At 44.5% G+C, this 22,513-nt stretch overlaps 1 protein-coding gene across 2 annotated transcripts in view; it reads right to left on the bottom strand.

Moving 5' to 3' along the window:
- Positions 1-22,513, bottom strand: part of SETD5 (SET domain containing 5) — a 2,687,190-nt gene that overhangs the window by 2,272,080 nt on the left and 392,597 nt on the right. For both annotated transcript variants that reach the window (XM_044078031.1, XM_044078032.1), the window contains exon 3: positions 215-320. In XM_044078031.1, the coding sequence (XP_043933966.1) occupies positions 215-320 (106 nt within the window). The remainder of the gene's footprint in view (positions 1-214; positions 321-22,513) is intronic.

Genomic DNA, 22,513 nt, shown 5'->3' with positions numbered 1-22,513 from the left:
AAAAAAAAAGGCATGTCTCTGCGGTGGGGGGAACAAAGTGCAACAGATGAAAAATGTAGTGCATTTCTTCAGTAGTTTTGCCAGTTGCTTGAGTTCCTGTTAACTGAGCGTTTACTACACACACACACATTTGTTGTACTCCTGCAATAAACTATTTGTAACTAAATTCAACAGTCGTACTGAAGGACTACATTACTTCAAGCAACATACTCACAGCATAAGGCAATCCTCTGTAACCATGACTCTGTACACTCCTGTAGTTGTGACTGGAGTAAATGTTCTTCTCACAGACAGCGGGGCTTGCTTCCACTGTTTCGGGGCTGCAAAAGGAGAAAATGTAAATGACATATGACTGTTAGACAAGGCAATATTACTTCTTTTCCTTCCCAAGCACAGAAGGGCTCTAAACTTACTTTTCTCACATTCCTAGTTCATCCAAGAACTTCATTTAAATTCAGTGACAATTCTCATCGACAAAGGAATACTGTACTACCAACTTTCAGCTCTGCATTAAACATGTTACACCTTACAGAAAGTAAATTCTCAACGCATGACAATGGAAGGACAATTAACAGCCTAATAAGAGAACACTGCTATTGATGAAGGATATACAGCAATAAGAATTGGCTTTAAATTTTCCTAGATGCGGAGAAAGAGTTTGATAAGATAGATTGGCAATATTTATTTGAAACAAGGAGAAGGAATGGCTTTCTGGAAATATGAGTACATGCATGCTGGAGAATATCTTTCAAGGGGCACGGCCTAAAGTGAAGATAAAAGCCAGATTTTTCTAAGGAAATCAGCACAGAAAGGGGAAGAAGGCAGGGGTGCAGTTACCACAGTAACCATCTGTTTTACACATTGAACACTTGGTACAGACAATGAGAGAAAGTCATCAGAGGATACAGACAGGGAAGGAGATAAAGATTCATCTTTATGCAAATATTTTATTAACTTTGTCAAACTATAAAAATTTTGTACATTTAGGCACATTTTGGAATAGTCCGGCAGGAAATTAGGATATAAAGTTAACACTGTTAAAAGAAAAACTGATCTAGAATTAACAGTAAGTGTAGGGGGGATTGAAGAGGCAACAGGAAAAACAGCTGGAAATTAACTATCTATGGACAAGGCTTAGGGAGAGACTGGAGAAGTATACGAGGTGGACATATGAGGAGTTGTACAAGGAAGTAAGGGATCAACTTGAGTGATGTAAAGTGTTGAGTTTAGATCTGGACCAAAAAGTGTAGGTGCTTCAAATAAGCATAACTACCCTAATTCATTTATCTAAGGTCAGGCCCTCTGTGAGCTGACAAGTAATGCATATGAAGGACAGCTTCCAGGCTTGTTATTCAATGTATTAAGGATGGTGGATACAAGGTATGAGGGAGATTGGAAGACTATGATACAACAGGAGGAAAGGAAAGGAAGTGATGACAGTGATACTTTGGAATTACTGTTAGAAACTCCACTGAGGATATCAAGGTTGATGTGGACTAGAAAAGCACAGAAGGAATTTAAGTACAGGTGGTATTATGGATAAGGTACAGTTGTGTACACTTACTATAAATGTAGATGTTAGAGTGTATTCACTGTTGTAGTCATCAAACTTGTTATCTGCCTGCAGGTAGCCCTCAGCTGGCCCGAATACCAGAGTCTTGGGATTTCTGCATCAGATGCTGTCGCCTCATCCATGAGGTCAGGTTGTCAAGGGTATAAAACATGAAGCAGACGCCATTACATCAGTTTTCTTGCCCCAGATGTCAGGAGCCCCCAAACTAGGAAGTAATCAAATGGTGTGGAACACCTCCAGTAAAAAGTAAATACCATTTCCATAAGATATAGTCAAAAAAGAGGATAGGTAGAAGGTACCATAAGACAGACTGGAGGGAGGGTAACCAGGACTGCAACAGTGAATACACTCTAACATCTAAATTTAGGGCAAGTGCACATAACTGTACTTTGTTCTTCATGTTTCACTGTTGCAGTCATCGCACTTGGGTTGATTCCCAAAGCTGAGGAAGGGTGGAGGCAGTCAAGTAGTAGTAGGACTGGCTAGCAGGCCTTGCAAGACTGCTGTGGCAAATCCAGCTCTGGATTTAGAAAAGATAGTCAAGTGGCAATGCTTGGTGAAGGTGTACACAGAACTCCAGGTTGCAGCTTCCAGGACGTCCCTGGTAGGGACTTCCCTGACAAAAGTTGTAGAGGTTGAGGTAGCCTTAGTGGAATGAGGCCTAATCCCCTGTGGGATAAGTTTTCCATGGTGTTTGTAGCAGAAATAGATGCAGTCTGCTATCCATTTAGAAATGGTTTCGAAATGGGCTTGCCCTATGCTCCTGTAGCAAAACAGACTAGCAGCTGGCCAGATTTTCTGAAAGGTTTAATCCTGTCAAGGTAGAATCTGAGCTGTACCTGTGCATGCCCAAGGAGTGCAGGATCCTTTCCCCTTTATTCAGAGGATTAGGAAAAAAGTTGGCAAATGGATGGATTGGTTCAAAGCTACACTGGATACCACCTTAGGCATAAAAGATAGGTTAGTCCTGAGGGAAACCCTGTCCGCACGGAAGATAATGAAGGGTTCCACAGCCATAATGGCCTGCAACTCAGACACTCTTCTTGCTGAAGTGATGGCCAGCAGTAAGGCTGTTTTCCAAGAGAGGAATTTTAACTCTGCTGTAGCAGCAGGCTCAAAATGGGGAAGCATGAGCTTCTCTAGTACAAAGAGAAGGTCCCATGCAGGAGTGGGAGCTCTCCTTGGGGGGTCTCAAATTGCTAGTTCCTATCAGGAACTGTTTGATCAGAGGGAGAGAGAAGGGTGGCTCACTACTGCAATGAGCTGAGATGGCAGAGGCATGAATCTTAATTGATGAGAAGGACAGGCCTTTGTGGAGCAGCTCTGCTAGGTAATCTAGGATGCGAGGCAAGGAGGGCATGGCTGTGTCCTTCCCTTGAGAATGTCTCCAAGAACAGTATCTATTCCACTTTTCTGAATAGGATTTCCTAGTACTGTGCCTCCTGGCCTCAAGGATAACATCCAGCACCTTTTTGCTGAGGATTGCTGGTGATGTATTCAGGGAATAAGCCAGGCTACCAGGTTCAGGGTTTGCAGCTGAGGATGCAAAATCTGTCCCTCCTGCTGCGACAGCAGAGAGGGGGTCTGATGTAGGTGCCAGGGTGGCACTGCTGTCAGACTGGGTACCAGTGCTGGCGCGGCCAGTCTGGTGCAATAAGGATTGTCCTTGGCCTGCACAGTTTGATCTTGAGGTGTACTTTTGGAAGGAGGGGCAGAGGGGGAAGTCATAGATTGAGAGGTTTTCCCTTGTGAAGGATAGGGAATCCACTTTCCAAGCTTGGCTGTGGGGAATTATGGTGCAAAATTTGTTTAGTTCATGGTTTTGGGGGGAAGCAAAGAGGTCCACTTCTGGTGTCCCCCACCTGTGTATTAGAAGGCTGAATGAGTTTGGTTTCAGTTTCCACTCATGTGGGTCCATTAGATTTCTGCTCAAGTCATCTGCCAGTGTATTTTGTTCACCTGGCAGGAATTGAGCTTGCAGGTGCACTTGGTTGCTTAAGGCTGTGTTCCACAGAGCCATGGCTAACCTGCAGAGTGTGCAGAGGAGTGAGTTCCCCCCTGCTTATGCACCACTTAACTGTGGTGTTGTCTTTATCAGGAGTTGCCCTGGCAGGATAAGTATTTGAAGGCCATCAGTGCATTCTGTACAGCTAACATTTCTTTTGACTGATACGCAGGTGAATTTGTCCTGGGCTCCATTTGCCTTGAATGCATTTGCTTGCCATGTGAGCCCCCCATACATAGACTGATGCGTCTGCTGTCGGAGTTTGGACAGTAGGGGGTTGTGAGAAAGGCAGTCCCTTGTTGTGGTTGCAAGCCTCTGCCCATCAAAGGAACTCTGTCCTTAGGCAAGGAATGATAGGAATCACCGTTTCCAGGTCCTGGGACTATTGACACCAGAGACATTTTAAGTACCATTCCTTATATGTAGTCTTGCATATGGAATCAGTAGAATACATGAGGCCATGAACCCAGGGCTTGCAGTACTTTACTTGCAGACAGCTGGGTTTGGGTGGCCAGTAGTTTGAAATAAGTTGTCAAATAAACCTGTTTTTCTGGAGTGAGTAATGTCATCTGGGAAGTTGTGTTCAAGCTTGCTTCCACAAATACAATCTTTTGGCTGGGTACCCGATGTGATTTCTTTTCATTGATTGTATACCCCAGAGAAGTTAAGAGTCTCTACAAACGTCAGATGCTGAAGTAGCAATTCCTGACTGTCCGCCTGAATCAGGCAATCGTCGAAATATGGGTAAATTTGAATATTTCTCTGCATGCAGTAAGCAATGGCTGGAGCCAGGTACTTTGTGAATATCCTGGGCGCAGTAGATAAGCCAAAGGGATGTGCAGAGAACTGATAGTGCATAGAGCCTGCCCTGAAACAGTTATTTCCTGCAAGATTCCCTTATGGAGATGTGCAGATAAGCTTCTTTTAAGTCTAGGGTGACTAGCCAGGAGTCCTTGGCTAGCAGAGTAAGGAGCTGCTGGAGTGTAAGCATTTTGAATTTTGGTACCACCAGGAAGGTGTTTAGGGTTGACAGACCCATAATAGGGCGCCAAGAGTTCTCTTTCCTGGGCACCAGAACAGCCTGGAGTAGAAAACCTGTCCCATTTGCTCTGTTGGCACAGGCTGAATGGTCCTGATACTGAAGAGAGAGTACTTGCTTTTGGGCATCTGTCCACTGGTTTGGAGGAAGGTCTGGCAATCCACTTGGGGTTGGCAGAGACTGGAAATAGAATCTGTATCCTTGGGCTACAATGTTAAAGACCCATCGGTCCTGGGTAATATACTCAGTTTTTTGCATGCATGGCGAGTTTTCCTACTAGGGGTGCAAGTACTTGGGCATGGCTGGGAAGGATTAAGAACAAGCCATTGTGAACTTTCCATGGGGGGGGGGGCTTATTCTTCCCAGTTTTTGAGGAGAGCACTCCATTGTTTAGATCTGTAGATACTCTGAGACTGCAGTCTTTGTGGTCTGTTGCCCCTGGGTTTGGGCTGAGAAGGTCTGGAAGGGACTGGAAAGGACCAGTTTTTGAAGGCCAATGCCTACTGAATCTAGGTGGCTGTACCTGTAAGAAATCCTTAACAGTTTGCATGGATTTAGATTTTTCCTCCATATTTTTAAGAACTTCTGCTTTAGAGCCAAACAAACATACTTGGTTTAATGGAGCATCAAGTAAGTTTACCTTGACATGATCTGGCAAGATCTGTTCCTTCAGCCAAGCATGTCTTCTCAGAACAGACCCAGTGACAGCAGCCCTGCAAGATGCTTCTAAGGCATCAAAACCACACTGCAAAGTATGTTTACCAACTTGGTTTGCAGAATGCATGAAGTCTTTTAAGTTCTTATTTTCTGCACAATCAGGAATCAACAACATTTTTTGTTTAATTAGATCAATATGCTGCTGGTACTTCAACATGTGAAACTGGCAAGTTAAAGCTCTGATGGCAAGAGATGCATAGGTATATACCTTCTTACCCCATCTGTCTAGAGCCCTAGAATCCCTGTCTGAAGGGGTAGGGGGTTTTCGCTGTAGAAGCCTTAATACCTTTAGGTCCCTAGGAAATTGTCTCTGGATCTGCAGTGGGATTTTTTAGAGAGTAATTTGAGAGAGTCAGGTACACTGTAGTATCTGTCAGGCTTCCTAGGAGCAGGTGGTAAAGTATAAGGAGTAAAGCTGGATTCTACAAAGACATCTACAATATCCAGGCCAGGGGGAAAGCTAGAGGCCTATGCCGAGGCAAGTCTAAAAATTCCCCAAGTCTTTTTGGACTGTGGGTAGCCCTGGCATTCTCAACGGAAATGCTCTTAAGGTATGCAGCAAGGTTTCACTGAAAGAAAGGTCCTCGGGGGGGGGGGGGGGGTTGAATCCTCTGCAATGGAGTCCTCATAGGTAGAGAAGGGTATGTCTTGGTAATCACAGGGGTCAGAGTCATTAGACTCATGGTCTGAAGAATCATGAGAGGGAAGGCTGGCTTCCCCTAATTAAAGTAATAAGGTCTTCAGCAATTCTAACCATTTGTTTCTGTGGCATGGGAGCCTGAGAACGTGCTTTGGTAGTCGGGTTCCTAGGCGTAGTGCGAACTCTGGTCCTGAGATATTCGGTAGATGTAGTCATTAACTAAGTAATCGGTTTGATACGAACATTGGAAGGTCTGAATACACCCTCAGTAGCTGGTGCCTGCACAGCGGCTCCAGACCCATCCAAGTTAGAGACATCCGCAGGTTACAGTCGAAGCAGCATCGCTCGGCATACTGGACTCCGAATGGGTCTCAATAGAGACCTGCGAATCTGCAGAAGTGGGTAACAGGGGCTGCGAAAGCACCTCAATAAGTACCAGCAAACTGGCAACTAGCTTAATGGAAGCGTCGTAGGCAGTTTTGGACCTATGCGGTCTGTCTCTGTCTTTATCTTTGTGTTTTTTTTTTTTTTTCGGAAGATCGGTAGTCTGATGGCTTACTGATGCCATTTCAGAATATGGAGAACAAGAGCAAAAGAATTTAGAGACAATAATAGCTTGACGAATAGTTCGGGCGTTGAACAAGGCACAAAACAGACAGCAAGGGACATCGTGGTCTGGACCTAAACAGGTGACGCAGTAAAAATGAAAATCTCAGAGGTATTTGCTTTCCACAGGCAAGACAATTGTTAACTTTTTCTGACATCGGTTAGAGCAAGAAAAAAGGATCTCCAATGGGGTACTTGGCTTTAGAAGACTTCTGGTTTGAAACTCGAAAAACGAATATTTTGAGTAGCTGCCGACCGGGCTTCTGCTTCTGGCTCCTGTGCAGCAAGAAAAGCTGATGTAATGGCATCGGCTGCATGTTTTATACCCCTGACATCATGGATGAGGAGACAGCATCCAACGCAGAAATCTCTAGACTCTGGTATTCAGGCCGACTGAGGGCTACCTGCAGGCAGACAACCCAAGTGTGATGACTGCAACAGTGAAACACTAAGAACATCATGCCCAATGAAGGAGATGGATGGTTCCCATAGGTAGACTAAATGAGGACAGAAAGCAAAATCAGCTACATAGAGATGGAGTAAAAACAAAAATAATGCGAAGTTCTGAGTTAAAGTACAGGTCAGGGTAGGTTAAAGATGTGGGGAGAGAAGAATTCCAGTTAAAAAGCAACTTGGAATGGGGATACAAGCTGGTTGGCAAGAGTTTGGAAGGCACTGGGACTATAATGTAGGCCTTGAGATTAGTACGTGTTCAACTGGAGAATACAGGGAAAAGGAATGAAGGGGTTGGAGAATAGGCTTATAAAGGAAGTTTGTGAAGGGGAGGTTGAAAAACGGACTTCAGAGGAGAGTGGGAGGGAGATGTCACATCTACCAAAATATCTAACAAATGTTTGAAAGTTTAGAATTTCTGCCTGGAAATGTTTGCAGAAGTACTTCAACTCATCAACATTAACCCAGGTTTTAATATACATCTATTCCCAAGCACTCGAGATGTGGTAGAGAGGAGGATCTGGTCTCATCTTTTCAGAATGAGACCCATGGGAGCAACCTAAGGTAGAAGTAGAGGAGCTAGTGAGGGACAGGAGATGCCAAGCAGTAGCACTGACTAAGCATTTTCTGTAAGGATTTGAAAGGGAGGCATTGCAAAAGAAATATTGGGGCTGGCTAGAAAGGTAGAGAAAAATGTGAGGACACTAGAAACCATCAGCTGTTTCAAGACGTCAGGAATTAGATTAGGTAGTTAATTCAAGAACAGAAGCAGGGAGAGTGGGTTTAAGGAAATTTAATAAAGGGTGGAACGGCTGGTTAGAAGTGAATTCCTAAAGGAATAAATACGATAGGAAGACAGAACATACACAGCTGAATTAATGCGGGTGGTAGGGTTTGAAATACAGATTGGAATGGCATGCGAAAAACTGTAACTGCTGAGATGTAGTTGGCACTGAACTGTTTTGACATCCTAAAGAAATAAGCAAAATACAGTTGTGCAAGTTAAACTTAACAGAAGTTTGAATGATTACTGCTACAGCAGTTTTAGCTATATGGGTTATATCCCACATAGCATATAACCCCAGCTCCCAAAGCTTCAGGGCACCTTCCACATAGCCTGTCAATGCTAGGAACAAAAAAAAAATAAGTAAATGTCCACAACATGACAAAGCACACACCAAAACACAAAGGGTATGGAGGGAGGTAGTAGCTATTGCAGAGGTGATCATATTAGGCACTGCTGCAGTAGCTTTAGCTACACGAGAAGAGTACCATACAGAAAGTACAGTTGTGTACCTACCATAAATGTAGATGTTAGAGTGTATTCACTGTTGCAGTCATTACAATTGGGTTATCCTGCTGGCAGGCTACCCGCAGTCGGCCTGAATTCCAAAGTCTAGGTCCGGCGTCGGTTGCTGTCGCCTCCTCCCTGACATCAGGGGTATAAAAGATGCAGCTGACGCCATTTTCTTCAGTTTTTCTTGCCCCAGATGTCAGGTGCCCCTAAAATGGTAGGCTAAATTATGCTAATATGCATGCACAAAAAACTTTTCCTTCATCTATAAGCAAATACACCACATAGGTTGTATAGAATAGAGAAGTACAGATAAGTCCCAGCAAAGGAAAAGGGGGATGGTGGGAGGGTAACCCGGACTACAACAGTGAATACACTCTAACATCTACATTTATGGTAGGTACACAACTGTACTATGTTCATCATGTTTCACTTTTGCAGTCATTACAATTGGGTTGAATCCCAAAGCTAAGGTTGGGAGGCTGGTGCTAAATAGGATTAGGAGAGGCTATCAGGCCCTGCAGAACTGCAGTGGCAAGTCCTGCCCTGGATTTAGAGTAGAGAGGTAAATGATAGTGCATTGTAAAAGTATGCACTGAACTCCAAGTTGCAGCCTCTAAGATGGCTTTGGTTGGTACTCCTCTGAGGAAGGCTGCTGAAGTGGCTGCTGCTCTGGTTGAATGTGGCCTAATGCCCTTAGGCACAGATTTGCCATGCTGTGAATAGCAGAAACGAATGCAGTGACCTATCCACTTTGAAATCGTCTGCTTTGAGATAGGCTTTCCTTGTGATCCTGCAGCATATGCCACTAGACGTTGTTCAGTCTTTCTGAAAGCTTTGGTTCTGTCCAAGTAGAAGCGTAGCTGCCTGTGAATGTCCAAAGAATGCAGAATTCTCTTACCATTATTCTGTGGGTTTGGATAGAAGGTAGGCAAATTAATTGTTTGGTTAAGGGCCACACTGGACACTACCCTTAGGCATAAATGTAGGGTTTGTCCGCAGAGAAACCCTGTCAAGATGGAAAATGATAAAAGGTTCCACAGCTATGAGTGCCTGTAACTCATGAGACTCGTCTAGCAGAGGTTGCTAGAAGCAGAGCTGTTTTCCAGGATAGGAATTTAATATCAGCTGCAGAGGCTGGTTCAAATGGAGGCAGTGTGAGTTTTTCCAAGACATAGTTGACGTCCCATTGCAGGTATTGGTGATCTCCTTGGAGGTCTAATGTTTTTGGCCCCTCTGAGGTTCTGCCTTAGTAATGGATGAGAAAAAAATAGGTGGTTCTGTATTGTAATGAGCTGAAATGGCAGAGGCATTCATTTTAACTGATGAAAAAGAAAGGCCTTTATCAAGCATCTCAGTTAAGTAATGCAAAATCTGAGGAATATTAGAATCATCGTGTCAAAACCTTGTGCCTAGTTCCAAGCACAGAATCTCTTCCATTTTTCTGCATACGATTTTCTGGTGCTAGGCCTTCTGGCCTCCAAAATAACATCCATCACTGCTTTAGAGAGAGGTGTGCCTTGACTGGCTACATTATCCGCCATGCTGCCAGGTTTAAGGTCCTGAGTTGGCTGTGCAGTATTTGACTGTCTTGTTGGGTCAATAAGTGAGGAATTTGAGGTAATGTCCAAGCTGGGCATTGAGACAAGCTCTTTAGGATTGGGTACCAGTGCTGGCGGGGCCAGAGTATCATTTTTGGTTTCTCTTGTCTGACCTTGAGGAGTACCTTGGGGAGGAGATGCAGGAGGAGGAAAGGCATATACTGTTATGGCTTTCCAGCTGAAAGATAGAGCATCCACTTTCCATGCTTGCTTGTGATACGTCCTTGTGCAGAATTTCTGTAGTTGGTAGTTGTAAGAGGAGGCAAATAAATCTATGCCCGGGCATCCCTAGTTCCTTATGGTGAAGACTTGTGGATCCAATTTCCACTCGTGGGGATCCATTAGGTTTCTGCTTAGTTCGTCTGCCAGAGTATTTGTTCTTCCTGGTAGGAATTGTGCTTGCAGATGTACTTGGTAAGTCAATGCTGCGTCCCACAAGTTCATGGCTAGTCTGCAGAGGGGGTAGGAATGTGCGCCTCCCTGCTTGCTTATGTGCCACATAATTGTAGTATTGTCCGTCCTTATCAGTAGTTGTCCTGGATGAAGTAGATCCTTGAAGGCTGCCAGGGCATTCTGAACAGCTAGCATCTCTTTTTGATTAATATGTAGATGCATTTGACTTGCAGACCATGTGCCCCGCATACATTTTCCTGCCATATGGGACCCCCAGGCATAATCTGATGCATCTGCTGTCAATGTCTGTCTGGCTGTGGGTAAGGTGAATGGCTGTCCCATGTTGTGGTGACAGGCTTTTGCCCACCATCGAAACTCCTGTTGCACGCAGGGAATGAGGGTAATTATCGTTTCCAAGCTGCGACAATGATGAGTCCAACCACTTTTTAGATACCATTGAAGTTTCCTCATATGCAGTCTTGCATATGGAATTAGCAGATTGCAGGATGCCATGAAGCCCAAAGCCTGCAAAATTTTTCTTGCAGATAACTGGGTCTTTGTTGCCAACACTTTGAAATAGTCAGTTGTCTGTGCTTGTCTGGCATGAGAAGCCATCTGGGCAGTTGTATTTAAGCTTGCACCCAGGAATATTATCTCTTGAGAGGGTATGAGTTTTGATTTCTTTTCGTTTACTGTGTACCCTCGACCTGTTAGTAATCTTTTTACAAATGCCAGATGCTGTAGTAGAATGTCCTTGTTCTCTGCTTGAATAAGGCAGTCATCCAAGTAAGGATATATTTGTATTCCTCTGTCTGCAAAATGCAATCATTGGTGCCAGGCATTTTGTGAAGACCCTGGGTGCAGTAGATAAGTCAAAGGGCAGTGCAGAGAATTGGTAATACATTGAGCCAGCTATAAATCTGAGGTATCTTCTGCATGTCTGTCTGATTGGGACATGCAGGTATGCCTCGTTTAGGTCTAAAGTCACAAGCCAAGCCCTCTTGCCCAGCATGGGCAGAAGCTGCTGCAGAGTTAACATTCTGAATTTTGGAATATCCAGGAATATGTTTAGGATAGACAGGTCCAGTATTGGTCTTCCAGGCTTTGTCCTTTCTGGGCACCAAGAATAGCCTTGAGTAGAATCCTAGTCCCTGCTCTTGCTGTGGTACTAACTGAAGAGCTCTCATGTCCATGAGGGATGAAACTTGTTTTTGTGCCTCTGCCCACTGATTGCGTGACAGGTCTGGCATACCGTTTGGCCTTGGCAGGGTGTGAAAGTGGAACCTGTAGCTTTGCGATACGATATTTAGGACCCATTTGTACTGAGTGATCCTGTGCCAATTTTGTGAAAAAAAAATGCTAGCCAATCTTCTGCCAAAGTAATGAAATGCAAAATCGTACCGACGCTTAGTGTGTTGGTTAAATCTAGCACAAAACCGACAACTAGCAACGTTGTGGGTCAGGGCCTAGGCAAGGAATACAGTAAGAATGAAAATCCTTATGCGGTATTTGCTTCCCACAAGAAATACAATTAACTTTTTCTGACATCGGTCTGGAGCAAGAAAAAAAGTTTCCCCAACGGGGTACTTAGCTTTAATGAAGACTTCGGATCTGAAATTCGAATTAGAAAATCTCAGGAGTTGGCCGACCGGCACTTGCAAACTGCTTTTGCTTCAGGCACCGTGCGGCGAGAAAGACTATAGAAAATGGCGTCTGCTGCATCTTTTATACCCTTGGCACACTGACGTCCAGGAGGAGGCGACAGCAACAGACCAAGACCTAGACTTTGGAATTCAGGCTGACTGTGGGTAGCCTGCCAGCAGGATAATCCAATTGTAATGACTGCAACAGTGAAACATGATGAACATCTACTGTTGGAAGGCGAAGAGTCTAGCTGCCATTGGAGAATGGTCTTTGCAAACCTTGATATGGACACAGAAGGAATAGAGTTTATAGCCCTTTCTAAAAGTATGTACATACAGTAGACCAAGTAGCAACTTGTAGAACACGTCTAGAATCCAATCCTTTCTAAAAAGCCATAGATGAAGTCAAGGTCCTGCTAAAGTGGGCCTTTACCTTGGCCTAGAATATCTTTGTTATGGTGAGTACAGAACTGGTTCATAGGAGGTTACTAGGCTAATGGCCCTGGGGCCTTTACAAGCCTAGCCATGTACCCCCAAGTTACCTAGTTGACCACAGCTAGACCAGTCATTGTTTGCAGAGTGATACTTTTATCAGTACCAAGTGCTCCTGTCCATGAAGGCCACAGATGCCACCCCCCCCACCCCGGGGTGAATTTGTAGTTTCCCATCCAACTGTCAAGGTTGCACTTAAAAAGGGTCATTGAGGAGCTCTGCTTCACATGAAGTGGGGGCTTATTCTAGAGCAGCAGCAACGTCTGGGAGACTTCTGTCTCTTGTGCAACTTCTATTACTGTCACAGCCTAGGTTGAAATCCCCAGAGCAAATGACTCGTATCCCATTTGATTTGCGGATGTGCAGCATTCCCATTTGGGCAGGGTCAAAGACTGCTCTGTAGGCCAGGCATAGGTTGCCTCAGCAGCCTGTACGATAGAGTACAACAGGGTCTTCAGTCTTTCCATGTAGGTCATGTCTTGGAGGCCCTAAATTCTCTTGGTTAAGAAACCTCTGTGGTCTCTCCAACTGCTGCAGGTATCTGGTGAGGTGCACACAGAAGGGAGCATTGTACTCAATGGTCTGCTAAGGGCAGAGTACAGCAGACTAGCTCCCTAGCAGTGTAGAAGGCTTGCCTCACTACTGTGAACACATGGTGATCAAAGTTTAGCCTGCATCAACCCACATTCCCAAGTATGCACCACTGTATTTGAGGTTGGAGGGGTTTCTGTTTATATTGCAAATAGCAGTGGCTACTTCTCTACCAAAGGGGATAATGAGGCACTTTTTTTGTATTTACTTTCAGTCCATGGCCCTGGCACCAATCATTTGCCTGTGTCAGTCCCTTCTTTCATTTGCTGATATCATTGACAGACGGACTGCTCTCAGTTTACAGTCTGCAAACTTAGTAAGCCACAGGCTACATATTTTTCAATGGACTTCGGAAAAAAATGCAAATAGTAGAGGGCCCAGTACAGATCCTTGTCGTACACCACTGGTAACTGATCTACTGGTGAAAGTGGATTCCAGAATTTCAGTGTGCATTCTATGAGCCAGTTTGGTACCCATCTAATGACAAATGGGTTAATACCCAGCTGGGAGAGTTTTTCAATGATCCCAGAGTGGGAAATTGTGCCAAACACCTTGGCTAAATCAGGATAGGCAGTGTGTACTGCTTTCCCTTCATCCAGGGATTTGGTGACTTTTTCAAAGACGTTCACCAGGTTTAATAAGATCTCCCCTTGACAACCCCAAAATGGGCTGGGTCTGCAGTTTGAAGGTTGCCTATGTCCTGGTTGATAAGGTCCATGATCATCCTTTCCATGGCCTTGCAGATAAGACTAGTCAGGCTAATGGGTCTATAGTTCCCAGGGTCGGATAATGGACCCCTTTGTGCAAGGGGATTACCATTGCTGTTCTCCACTCCTCCAGCACAAAACCAGTGCTCAGGCTGTGGTTAATAAGACAGCTAAGTGGCTTCACTAGGTCTTGCTTTAGATTAGGTATGCAGCCTGAGTTATCTACACTCAAAGACCATATTTTTGGCCTTGGAGAGCTCTTGAATGACCTGTTCTTTGGAAATGAATGGCAGAGGACAGGTATCAGGAATGCTATGGGGTATAGCTTTTGGGGACGAGGGGTGAAACTGTCACCAAATCCATCAGCTAAGCAGGTTGGCAATTTCTTCAGGTTCCATGTGAATTGTGGCATCCACTAAGTTGAGCACACAGCTGGGTATTCTCGCTGAGGTTTTGGATGCATCTAAACGCCTTATGATAATCTTTAGCTAGGGATGTCACTCTAGTCTGGTAACTTGCTTTAGAGGGCCTAACAAGGTTTCTGATTTGCTTGTTTAGGCTGTGTAGGGTAATCTTCCTTTGCAGAGTATGTTCCTTCTTGTTCTTAGTTCATTTCTTTCTTTTGTTAAATAACTTATTCATACTTGCAGTCCACGAGGGTGGCGTGTTTTTATGAGAGGACCCAGTTTTAGTCCCGTCAGGTACTGCTGAGTCAATACATTTACTTAAGTGGCTATATAGGGCATTTGTGAACTTCACGTAATAGTAGCTGTTGCCTGTGTTCGCAGGGGCTTTGAAACCATGTATACCATCACTTAAGAAGGTGATAGTTTGCTCTAGATAACTTTTTTTTGGCTCCTGTGGGGGTGTCAGGTCTGATCTTTACTTCAAACGAGACAGATTTGTCTAACTAGATAAGGCAGCACCCTGGGGGTAGTGCAGAAGCCCCCATGTTGGTAAGTACTAGGTCTAGGACATTTGAGCCCCTTGTTGGGGTGCAGAACTACTCCAGTGCAACTGAGTTAGCAAAGTCCAAGAACCTCAGTGTGGTCATGTTTGTACTTGGTCGCCCAATCGAGGGATGGGTAGTTTAAGTCTCCAATTACCAATGTGTCTGGCTGTATACGGAGCGTTTCAAGCAAGTCGAGGGTAGGCGGTGTTTTTCCTGGTTCACTGTGGGGGACCTGGAGATAGCTACAGCTGATATAAAAAGTGTACAGACTCCTGTTAAAATGCCAGGTTTTTGTGATATAAAAAAAAATGAGACCACACAAACATTTCATAACCTTTCCCACCTTTAATGTGACCTATAATCTGTACAATTCAAATGAAAAATAAATCTGTTATGGGAAAAAAAAAAAGAGAAAAAAAAAAGTAAAATATGCTGGTTACTTACGTGTGCACACCCTTAAACTAATGCTTTGTTGTGTGCACCCCCTTAAACTAATACTTTGTTGAAGCACCTTTTATAGGTTCATAGGTTTATACTAGGCTATCTGCCCTAAGGCATTTATAAGCCTAGCCCAAATTCTTACGCCACCCCTTATATGAAAAAATACTGTGCCCACTAGTTTGTTGTGCCTCTGTCCAGCAGTGACACAGAGATGATTCCCGGGGTAAACCTACGATCTCCCATCCACAGGTCAAGATTTCTCTTGAATTGCAGCATTTACTCTTCTTGGGTAGGAGTATCAGCATGGCACATCATGACTTGGCAATATTTGCCCACTCTTCCTTGCAAAAGTGCTCCAAATCTGTCAGATTGCAACGGCATCTCTTGTGCACAGCCCTCTTCAGATCACCACACAGATTTTCTATTGGATTCAGGTCTGGGCTCTGGCTGAGCCATTCCAAAACTAATTTTCTTCTGGTGAAGCCATTCTTTTGTTGAGTTGGATGTATGCTTGGGGTCACTGTCATGTTGAAAGATAAAATTCCTCTTCATCTTCAGTTTTTTAGCAGATGACTGAAGGTTTTGGGCCAAAAGCTACTGGTACTTGGAACTGTTCATAATTCCCTCCACTTTGACGAAAGCCCCAGTTCCAGCTGAAGAAAAGCAACCTCAAAGCATGATACTGCCACCACTATGCTTCACCGTGGGGATGATGTTCTTTGGTGAGGCTAAGTGCTATTTTTGCCCCAAATTTACCTTTTGGAACTGTGGCCAAAAAGTTCAACCTTGGTCTCAGACCACAGAACATGCTTTTGGGAGACTATGTATTGTTTTGCAAATTTTAGCCAAGCCTGGATGTTTTTCTGTGCAAGAAAAGACTTCCATCTTGCAACCCTACCCCATAGTCCAGACATATGGATAATATGGGAGATTGTTGTCACATGTAGTACACAACCACTACTTGACAAATTCCTGCAGCTCCTTCAGTGTTGCTGTAGGTCGCTTGGCAGCCCCCCTGAACAGTTTTCGTCTAGTCTTTTCATCAATTTTGGAGGGACATCCAGTTCTTTGCAACGTCACTGTTGTCCCATATTTTCTCCACTTTTTGACAACTGTCTTCATGGTGTTCCATGGTATAGCCAATGCTGTGGAATTTTTTTGTACCCTTCTCCTGACACCTTTCAACAATGAGATCCCTTTGATGCTTTGTAAGCTCTCTGCGAACCATGGCTTTTTTTGTAGTAGGCAACTGAGTAAATGTCAGGAAAATCCTACTAGGACAGGTGAACTTTATTTGGGGTTAAAAATGAAAATGCAGACTCCTTGAAACGCAAACCCTTGCTGGAAGACAAGCTGTGCAAACACAGCTTATGTTTTAACACCAATAAAAGCGAACATTAACAGAGGGTAAAACTTGGTAAAACAATTGATCTCTAACTGAGCACATGGGTAAGTTAAAGAAAGGCGGCTATGTATTAGTGCTCGAAAAGGTGGGTTCCTTATGTCCTTATGAATCTTAGGGATCCCAAATATTACCGGAGTTTTGGGCATTTTGATGTCTATGTAGTTGTAAGTATCTATATCTATGTCTCCATTCAAAAAAAGGTCCCTGAAATAACTCCTGTTCCTAACATGAGAGATATTTAATTCATTTAAGGACGAGGTTGTATAAGCTGGCCCTTCAAGGATTGTTTCCATGATGTTATCCGTTATCATATTTGCACTTATCAAAAATTGCTAGACCGCCGCCTTTGTCTGGCTTGATAACCCTAACCTGCGCCTTACATAACATATCTAACTCCACCATTTGTTCCTCAGAAGCATTACTATTGATACTATTCATCCTAAAAGTATTCGAAGTTAAATGCCTTAGGTCCAATTCACATACTTTCTCAAAAAGTAGTAAACCAGTGTGCAAGGGTGGGTTGTATGTACTTGCAAGTTTAAGTCCTACATCACTAGCTATCACTATTTAAGGTCAATAATAGTCTTGACCAAATCGCAGCTAGTGGTATCTACCACTAGCTGCGATTTGGTCAAGACTATTATTGACCTTAAATGTTTCGTAAGGAAATTAAATCTGAAACTTTTGTTTAACAATCAAGCGATAGCTAGTGATGTAGGACTTAAACTTGCAAGTACATACAACCCACCCTTGCACACTGGTTTACTACTTTTTGAGAAAGTATGTGAATTGGACCTAAGGCATTTAACTTTGAATACTTTTAGTAATGCTTCTGAGGAACAAATGGTGGAGTTAGATATGTTATGTAAGGCGCAGGTTAGGGTTATCAAGCCAGACAAAGGCGGCGGTCTAGCAATTTTTGATAAGTGCAAATATGATAACATCATGGAAACAATCCTTGAAGGGCCAGCTTATACAACCTCGTCCTTAAATGAATTAAATATCTCTCATGTTAGGAACAGGAGTTATTTCAGGGACCTTTTTTTGAATGGAGACATAGATATAGATACTTACAACTACATAGACATCAAAATGCCCAAAACTCCGGTAATATATGGGATCCCTAAGATTCATAAGGACATAAGGAACCCACCTTTTCGAGCACTAATAGATAGCCGCCTTTCTTTAACTTACCCATGTGCTCAGTTAGTAGAGATCAGGATTTGTGTTTTACCAAGTTTTTACCCTCCGTTAATGTTCGCTTTTTATTGGTGTTGGCAGCTAAAGGCATAAGCTGTGTTTGCACAGCTCGTCTTCCAGCAAGGGTTTGCGTTTCAAGGAGTCTGCATTTTCGTTTTTTTCAACTGTTTCTGTGGTTGTGTTTTATTTGGGGTTAATCAGAGTCACTAATTGATGGCAGGTGTGTACCCAAGAAGACTAAATGCTGTAATTAAATCAACAGGTGCTTCAAAGTATTAGCTTCAGGGGCTGTGCGCACGCACCAAGTATTAGCTTCAGGGGCTGTGCGCACGCACCAAGTATTAGCTTAAGGGCCAGCGACGCAAAGTATTAGCTTAAGGCGCGACGCATGGTATTAGCTTAACAGCGCACGCACTAAGTATTAGCTTAGGGCTGGCACGCACAAGTATTAAGGGGCTGTGCGCACGCACCAAGTATTAGCTTAAGGGGCTGTGCGCACGCACCAAGTATTAGCTTAAGGGGCTGTGCGCACGCACCAAGTATTAGCTTAAGGGGCTGTGCGCACACACCAAGTATTAGCTTAAGGGGCTGTGCGCACACACCAAGTATTAGCTTAAGGGGCTGTGCGCACACACCAAGTATTAGCTTAAGGGTGTGCATACTTATGCAACCAGCGTATTGTACTTTTTTTCTATATAATTTTTTTTCCCCCAACAGAGGTTTGCTTTTCAATTGAATTGCACAGGTTATAGGTCACATTAAAAGTGGGAAAAGTTTTGAAATAATTTATTGTGGTCTCTTTTATATCACAAAAACCTTGCATTTTAACAGGGGCATGTACACTTTTTATAGCCACTGTATGACGTGATAGGGTATTTTGCCTATAGTTATTTGGAACTGCAGTAGCTGAACAGAGTCTTACTGTTTCACCACTCACAATATGCAACTGGATATAATGAACAAGGTAATAGTCAAACAGTTGGAAATAGCTTTAACACAGGCTGTCCCTTAACGTCAAAACAAATTAACAATTCAACCCAAGATCTGAAAGATTTAGTTCTTTCAAGATACCAGAGTTTCTGTTGACTACACTGTTAAAATCAGCAACTACAAGGCTTGACTTAGTCGGCCTGTTCACAAGCTTCATTGCGTTTTCTTCCAGAGTCTTGGCAATTGATTTTTTAGTTACTTTTTTTGACCTGTTGGCAGTTGCTGGTGATCCACTTGAAGTATTCTTTCATCTTAGTGATTCATTCATCTTACTGACAGTTTCATCAAATGTTATGTCCTCTGGTGGGGAAACTCCAACAGAATCCTCATCAGGAGAATATTCCGGGGGGGACCATTTGGGATGGGTAGGTAATGGACCCCTCAGAGGCAGAGGAGAGGGGCTCTTCTTCTTGGGGAATAGAGGGAAGGAGTAAGGTAGCAGAAGCACTGGAATAGAGGGGGTCCAGGAGGTTGCAGGCCTAAGTGCCATGAAGGCCTGCATCAGGGACTGAGTAAAAGACTGCCAGTCTGGTTGTGCTTCAGGTGGGGAAGATAAAAGTTTAGTTTTTTTGTCTTCTTTCTAGAGTAATTTTGGGAGACACTGTAGGCTTTCATTCTGGGACCTTACCAAAGGAAGGAGAGACTGATTCCGGAGATCCAGAAGGGCATCCTGTGGAACCTGGTTCCCCCCTCAACTTCGGAAATAACAGACGTACGAGACATCTCCGCGGACATGCTGGCCAGCACTTCGGAAACGGCTTCGAGGGGAGCCGTAGAAGTAGACTGCTCTAGCAGACGTCCCTCAACCCCTATATTGGCAGGGTGTCCCATGACTGAGAGGCAGTGGTAATAAGCTGCAAAACTTTGGCCTTTTTCTGTGGTGGCTCCATTGGGTCGGCAGATTCCGGATCCATCCTAAGGGCTAGCTTCTTAAGCCTTTGATTTTCTAAGTACAGGTTAAAGGCAGCCAAACAGCTTAAGGTCGAAGGATTGGCAGATGGAGCAGAAGGTATGGTCGTGTTCCTGGTAGGGGAAGATGTTAAATGGGGGATGGAGGGAGGGAAACCAAGACTGCAACGGTGAATACACTCTAACATCTACATTTATGGTAAGTGTACACAACTGTACTATGCTCTTCGTGTTTCACTGTTGCAGTTATCACCTGTGGGAGGATTCCCAAAGCGGAGGAAAGGGGTGGAAGGATAGGTTGAGTGCTAGGTATGGGTCAGGAGACACTGCAGAATTGCAGAGGCAAACCCTGCCTTAACTTTCAAAAGAGGGGTAGGTGGTAATGTTTTGCAAAGGTATGGACACAGGTCCAGGTGGCCACTCCTCTGAGGAAGGCAGTGGAAGTGGAGGTTGGCCTAGTGGAGTGGGTAGGGATAGACTTAGGGATGGGTTTCCCCATGTAGTCTTTAGCAGAAATGGATACAGTGTGAAACCCATCTGGGGCAAAGCTTACAAGTACTTGGTCTGTTTTTCTGAATGGCTTAGTATGGTCCAGATATTATCAGAGTTGCCTGTGTACGTCTAGTGAGAGTAGGATTCTTTCCACCTCATTTTGAGGGTTGGGAAAGACGGTGGGAAGGTGTATGGCCTGGTGAAGGGTCACATCAGATACCACCTTGGGCATAAAGGAGGGATTAGTCCTCAGGGAGACTGTCTGCATGGAAAATGATGAAGGGCTCAATTGCCATGAGAGCTTATAGTTCCGAGACCCTTCTGGCTGAGGTGATAGCTAGTAGGAAGGCAGTCTTCCATGACAGGTATTTCAATTCTGTAGAAGGGGCAGGTTCAAAGGGAGGTAAGGTTAGTTTTTCTAACGCATAATTCAGGTCCCAGAGTGGCATGGGAGGCCTGATATTATAAGCCCCTCTGAGGAACTGCTTAATCAAAGGACAACAGAAGAGGGGTGGGTCTGAATCATAATGGGCTGAAATGGCACAGGCATGAACTTTAAGAGAGGAGAAAGAGGCCACTATTGAGCAACTCTGCTAGGTAATCCAAGATGAGAGGGATGGAAGGTTGGGAGGTACTGCCCCATTTTGATGGTTTCCAGGAGCAGAAACTTTTCCATTTTCCTGCATATGATTTTCTTGTGCTGGCCCTGCTGGCCTCTGTGATTATGGCCACGACCCGTTTGCTTAACAGGGACTCCTTGTTTTTTAAGTGTATACGCCACGCTGAAAGACTGAGTCTGTAGGTCTGGGTGCAGTACCCCCCCCCCCGGTCAAGAGGTCTGACATCAGGGGAAGCAGCTTTGGGGTCTGTAAGGTCAGGCTACTTAACAGGGGGTACCAACGCTGTCTGGGCCAGTCTGGAACAATGAGGATGACCCTTGGTCTCTCTTATTTTGATCAGAACCTTGAGAATAAGGGGCAGAGGAGGGTACACTTACACAAAGAGGGAGTTCCAGGGGAAGGTCAAGGCATCCACCTTCCACGCTAGGTGGAACTCCCTGGTGCAGAACCTCTGCAGCTGGAGGTTGAGGTGCGAGGCAAAGAGATCCACTTCTGGGGTCCCCCACTCCTGAGTGATTTGCAGAAAGATTTCTCTGGGCAGCTGCCATTCGTTGGGGTCCAGTAAGTTTCTGCTTTGGTGGTCTGCCAGGGTGGTGTCACCTGGAAGGTATTGGGCAATTAGGTGTAGCCGTAAGGAGGTGGCTGTAAGCCAGAGACTCATGGCTAACCTGCATAGGGGGTAAAGATTGGGTGCCTCCCTGCTTGCTGATGTACATCACTGTGTTGTCAGTTTTTATAAGGACCACCACTGGCCTGAGATGGGGTTTGAAGGAATTCAGAGCCTTTTGTACTGCCATTATTTCTTTCTGATTGATGTGCAAGTGAAGTTCCTGGGCATTCCAAAGGCCTTGGTACACCTGCCTGCTAGGTGAGCACACCAAGCAATGTTCTGAGGCGTCAGTGGTGATGGTCTGGACGGAAGTGCAGAGGATGAAGGGAAGACCCTTGTTCATGGCACAGGCCTCTGCCCACCAGAGAAACATGGCCCTTATATATGGGATCAGAGAAAGCGTGGTCTCGAGGGACAGTGTGCTGCCACCAAAGGTTAAGTACAACTGAAGTTTTCTCACGTGAAGCCTGGCGAGGGGGATAAGAAGGATGCAAGATGCCATGTATCTCAGGGCTTGCAGGAACTTCCTTGCAGTGAGGTGGCTTCTGGAAGCCAGCTAGGTAAAGTAGAGACAGGAAGCTTTGCTTTTCTGGGGACAGGAAGGTACATTTGGGATACTGTGTCTAGCACAGGTCCCAGGAAAATAACTTTTCTGGTGGGGTTTTTTTAGATTTTTTTTCCGTTTATGGTGAACCCAAGGGAAGTAAGAGAGATTTCACAAAGAGAAGGTCCTGGAGCAACTTTTCTTTGCACTCTGCCTGAATGAGGCAGTCATCTAGGTAAGGGTAAATCTGTACGTTTCTCCATCTGCAGAATGCTATAGCTGGGGCCAAGCATTTGGTGAATACTCTGGGTGCAGTAGATAAGCCAAAAGGCAGTGCAAAGAACTGAAAGTGTTGATAAGCCTTCTCTGAAGTGCAAGAATTTTCTGCACGATTCCCTGATGGGGATGTGGAGGTAGGCATCTTTTAGGTCTTGTGTCACAAGCCAAGCATTTTTTGTTAGCATAGAGAGGAGCTGCTGAAAAGTTAGCATTTTGAGTTTGAGGACCACCGAGGTGGTGTTCAGTTTGGATAGATCCAGGATGGGGCGCCAAATGCCCTCTTTTCTGGGAACAAGGAATAGTCTGAAGTAAAAACA

The sequence above is a fragment of the Protopterus annectens genome, chromosome 7.part0, assembly GCF_019279795.1.
Source record: "Protopterus annectens isolate FY-2018-M chromosome 7.part0, PAN1.0, whole genome shotgun sequence".
Taxonomy (NCBI): Eukaryota; Metazoa; Chordata; order Ceratodontiformes; family Protopteridae; genus Protopterus; species Protopterus annectens.
The sequence above is the reverse complement of the archived record's forward strand: the minus strand, read 5'-3'. Positions and strand labels throughout refer to the sequence as shown.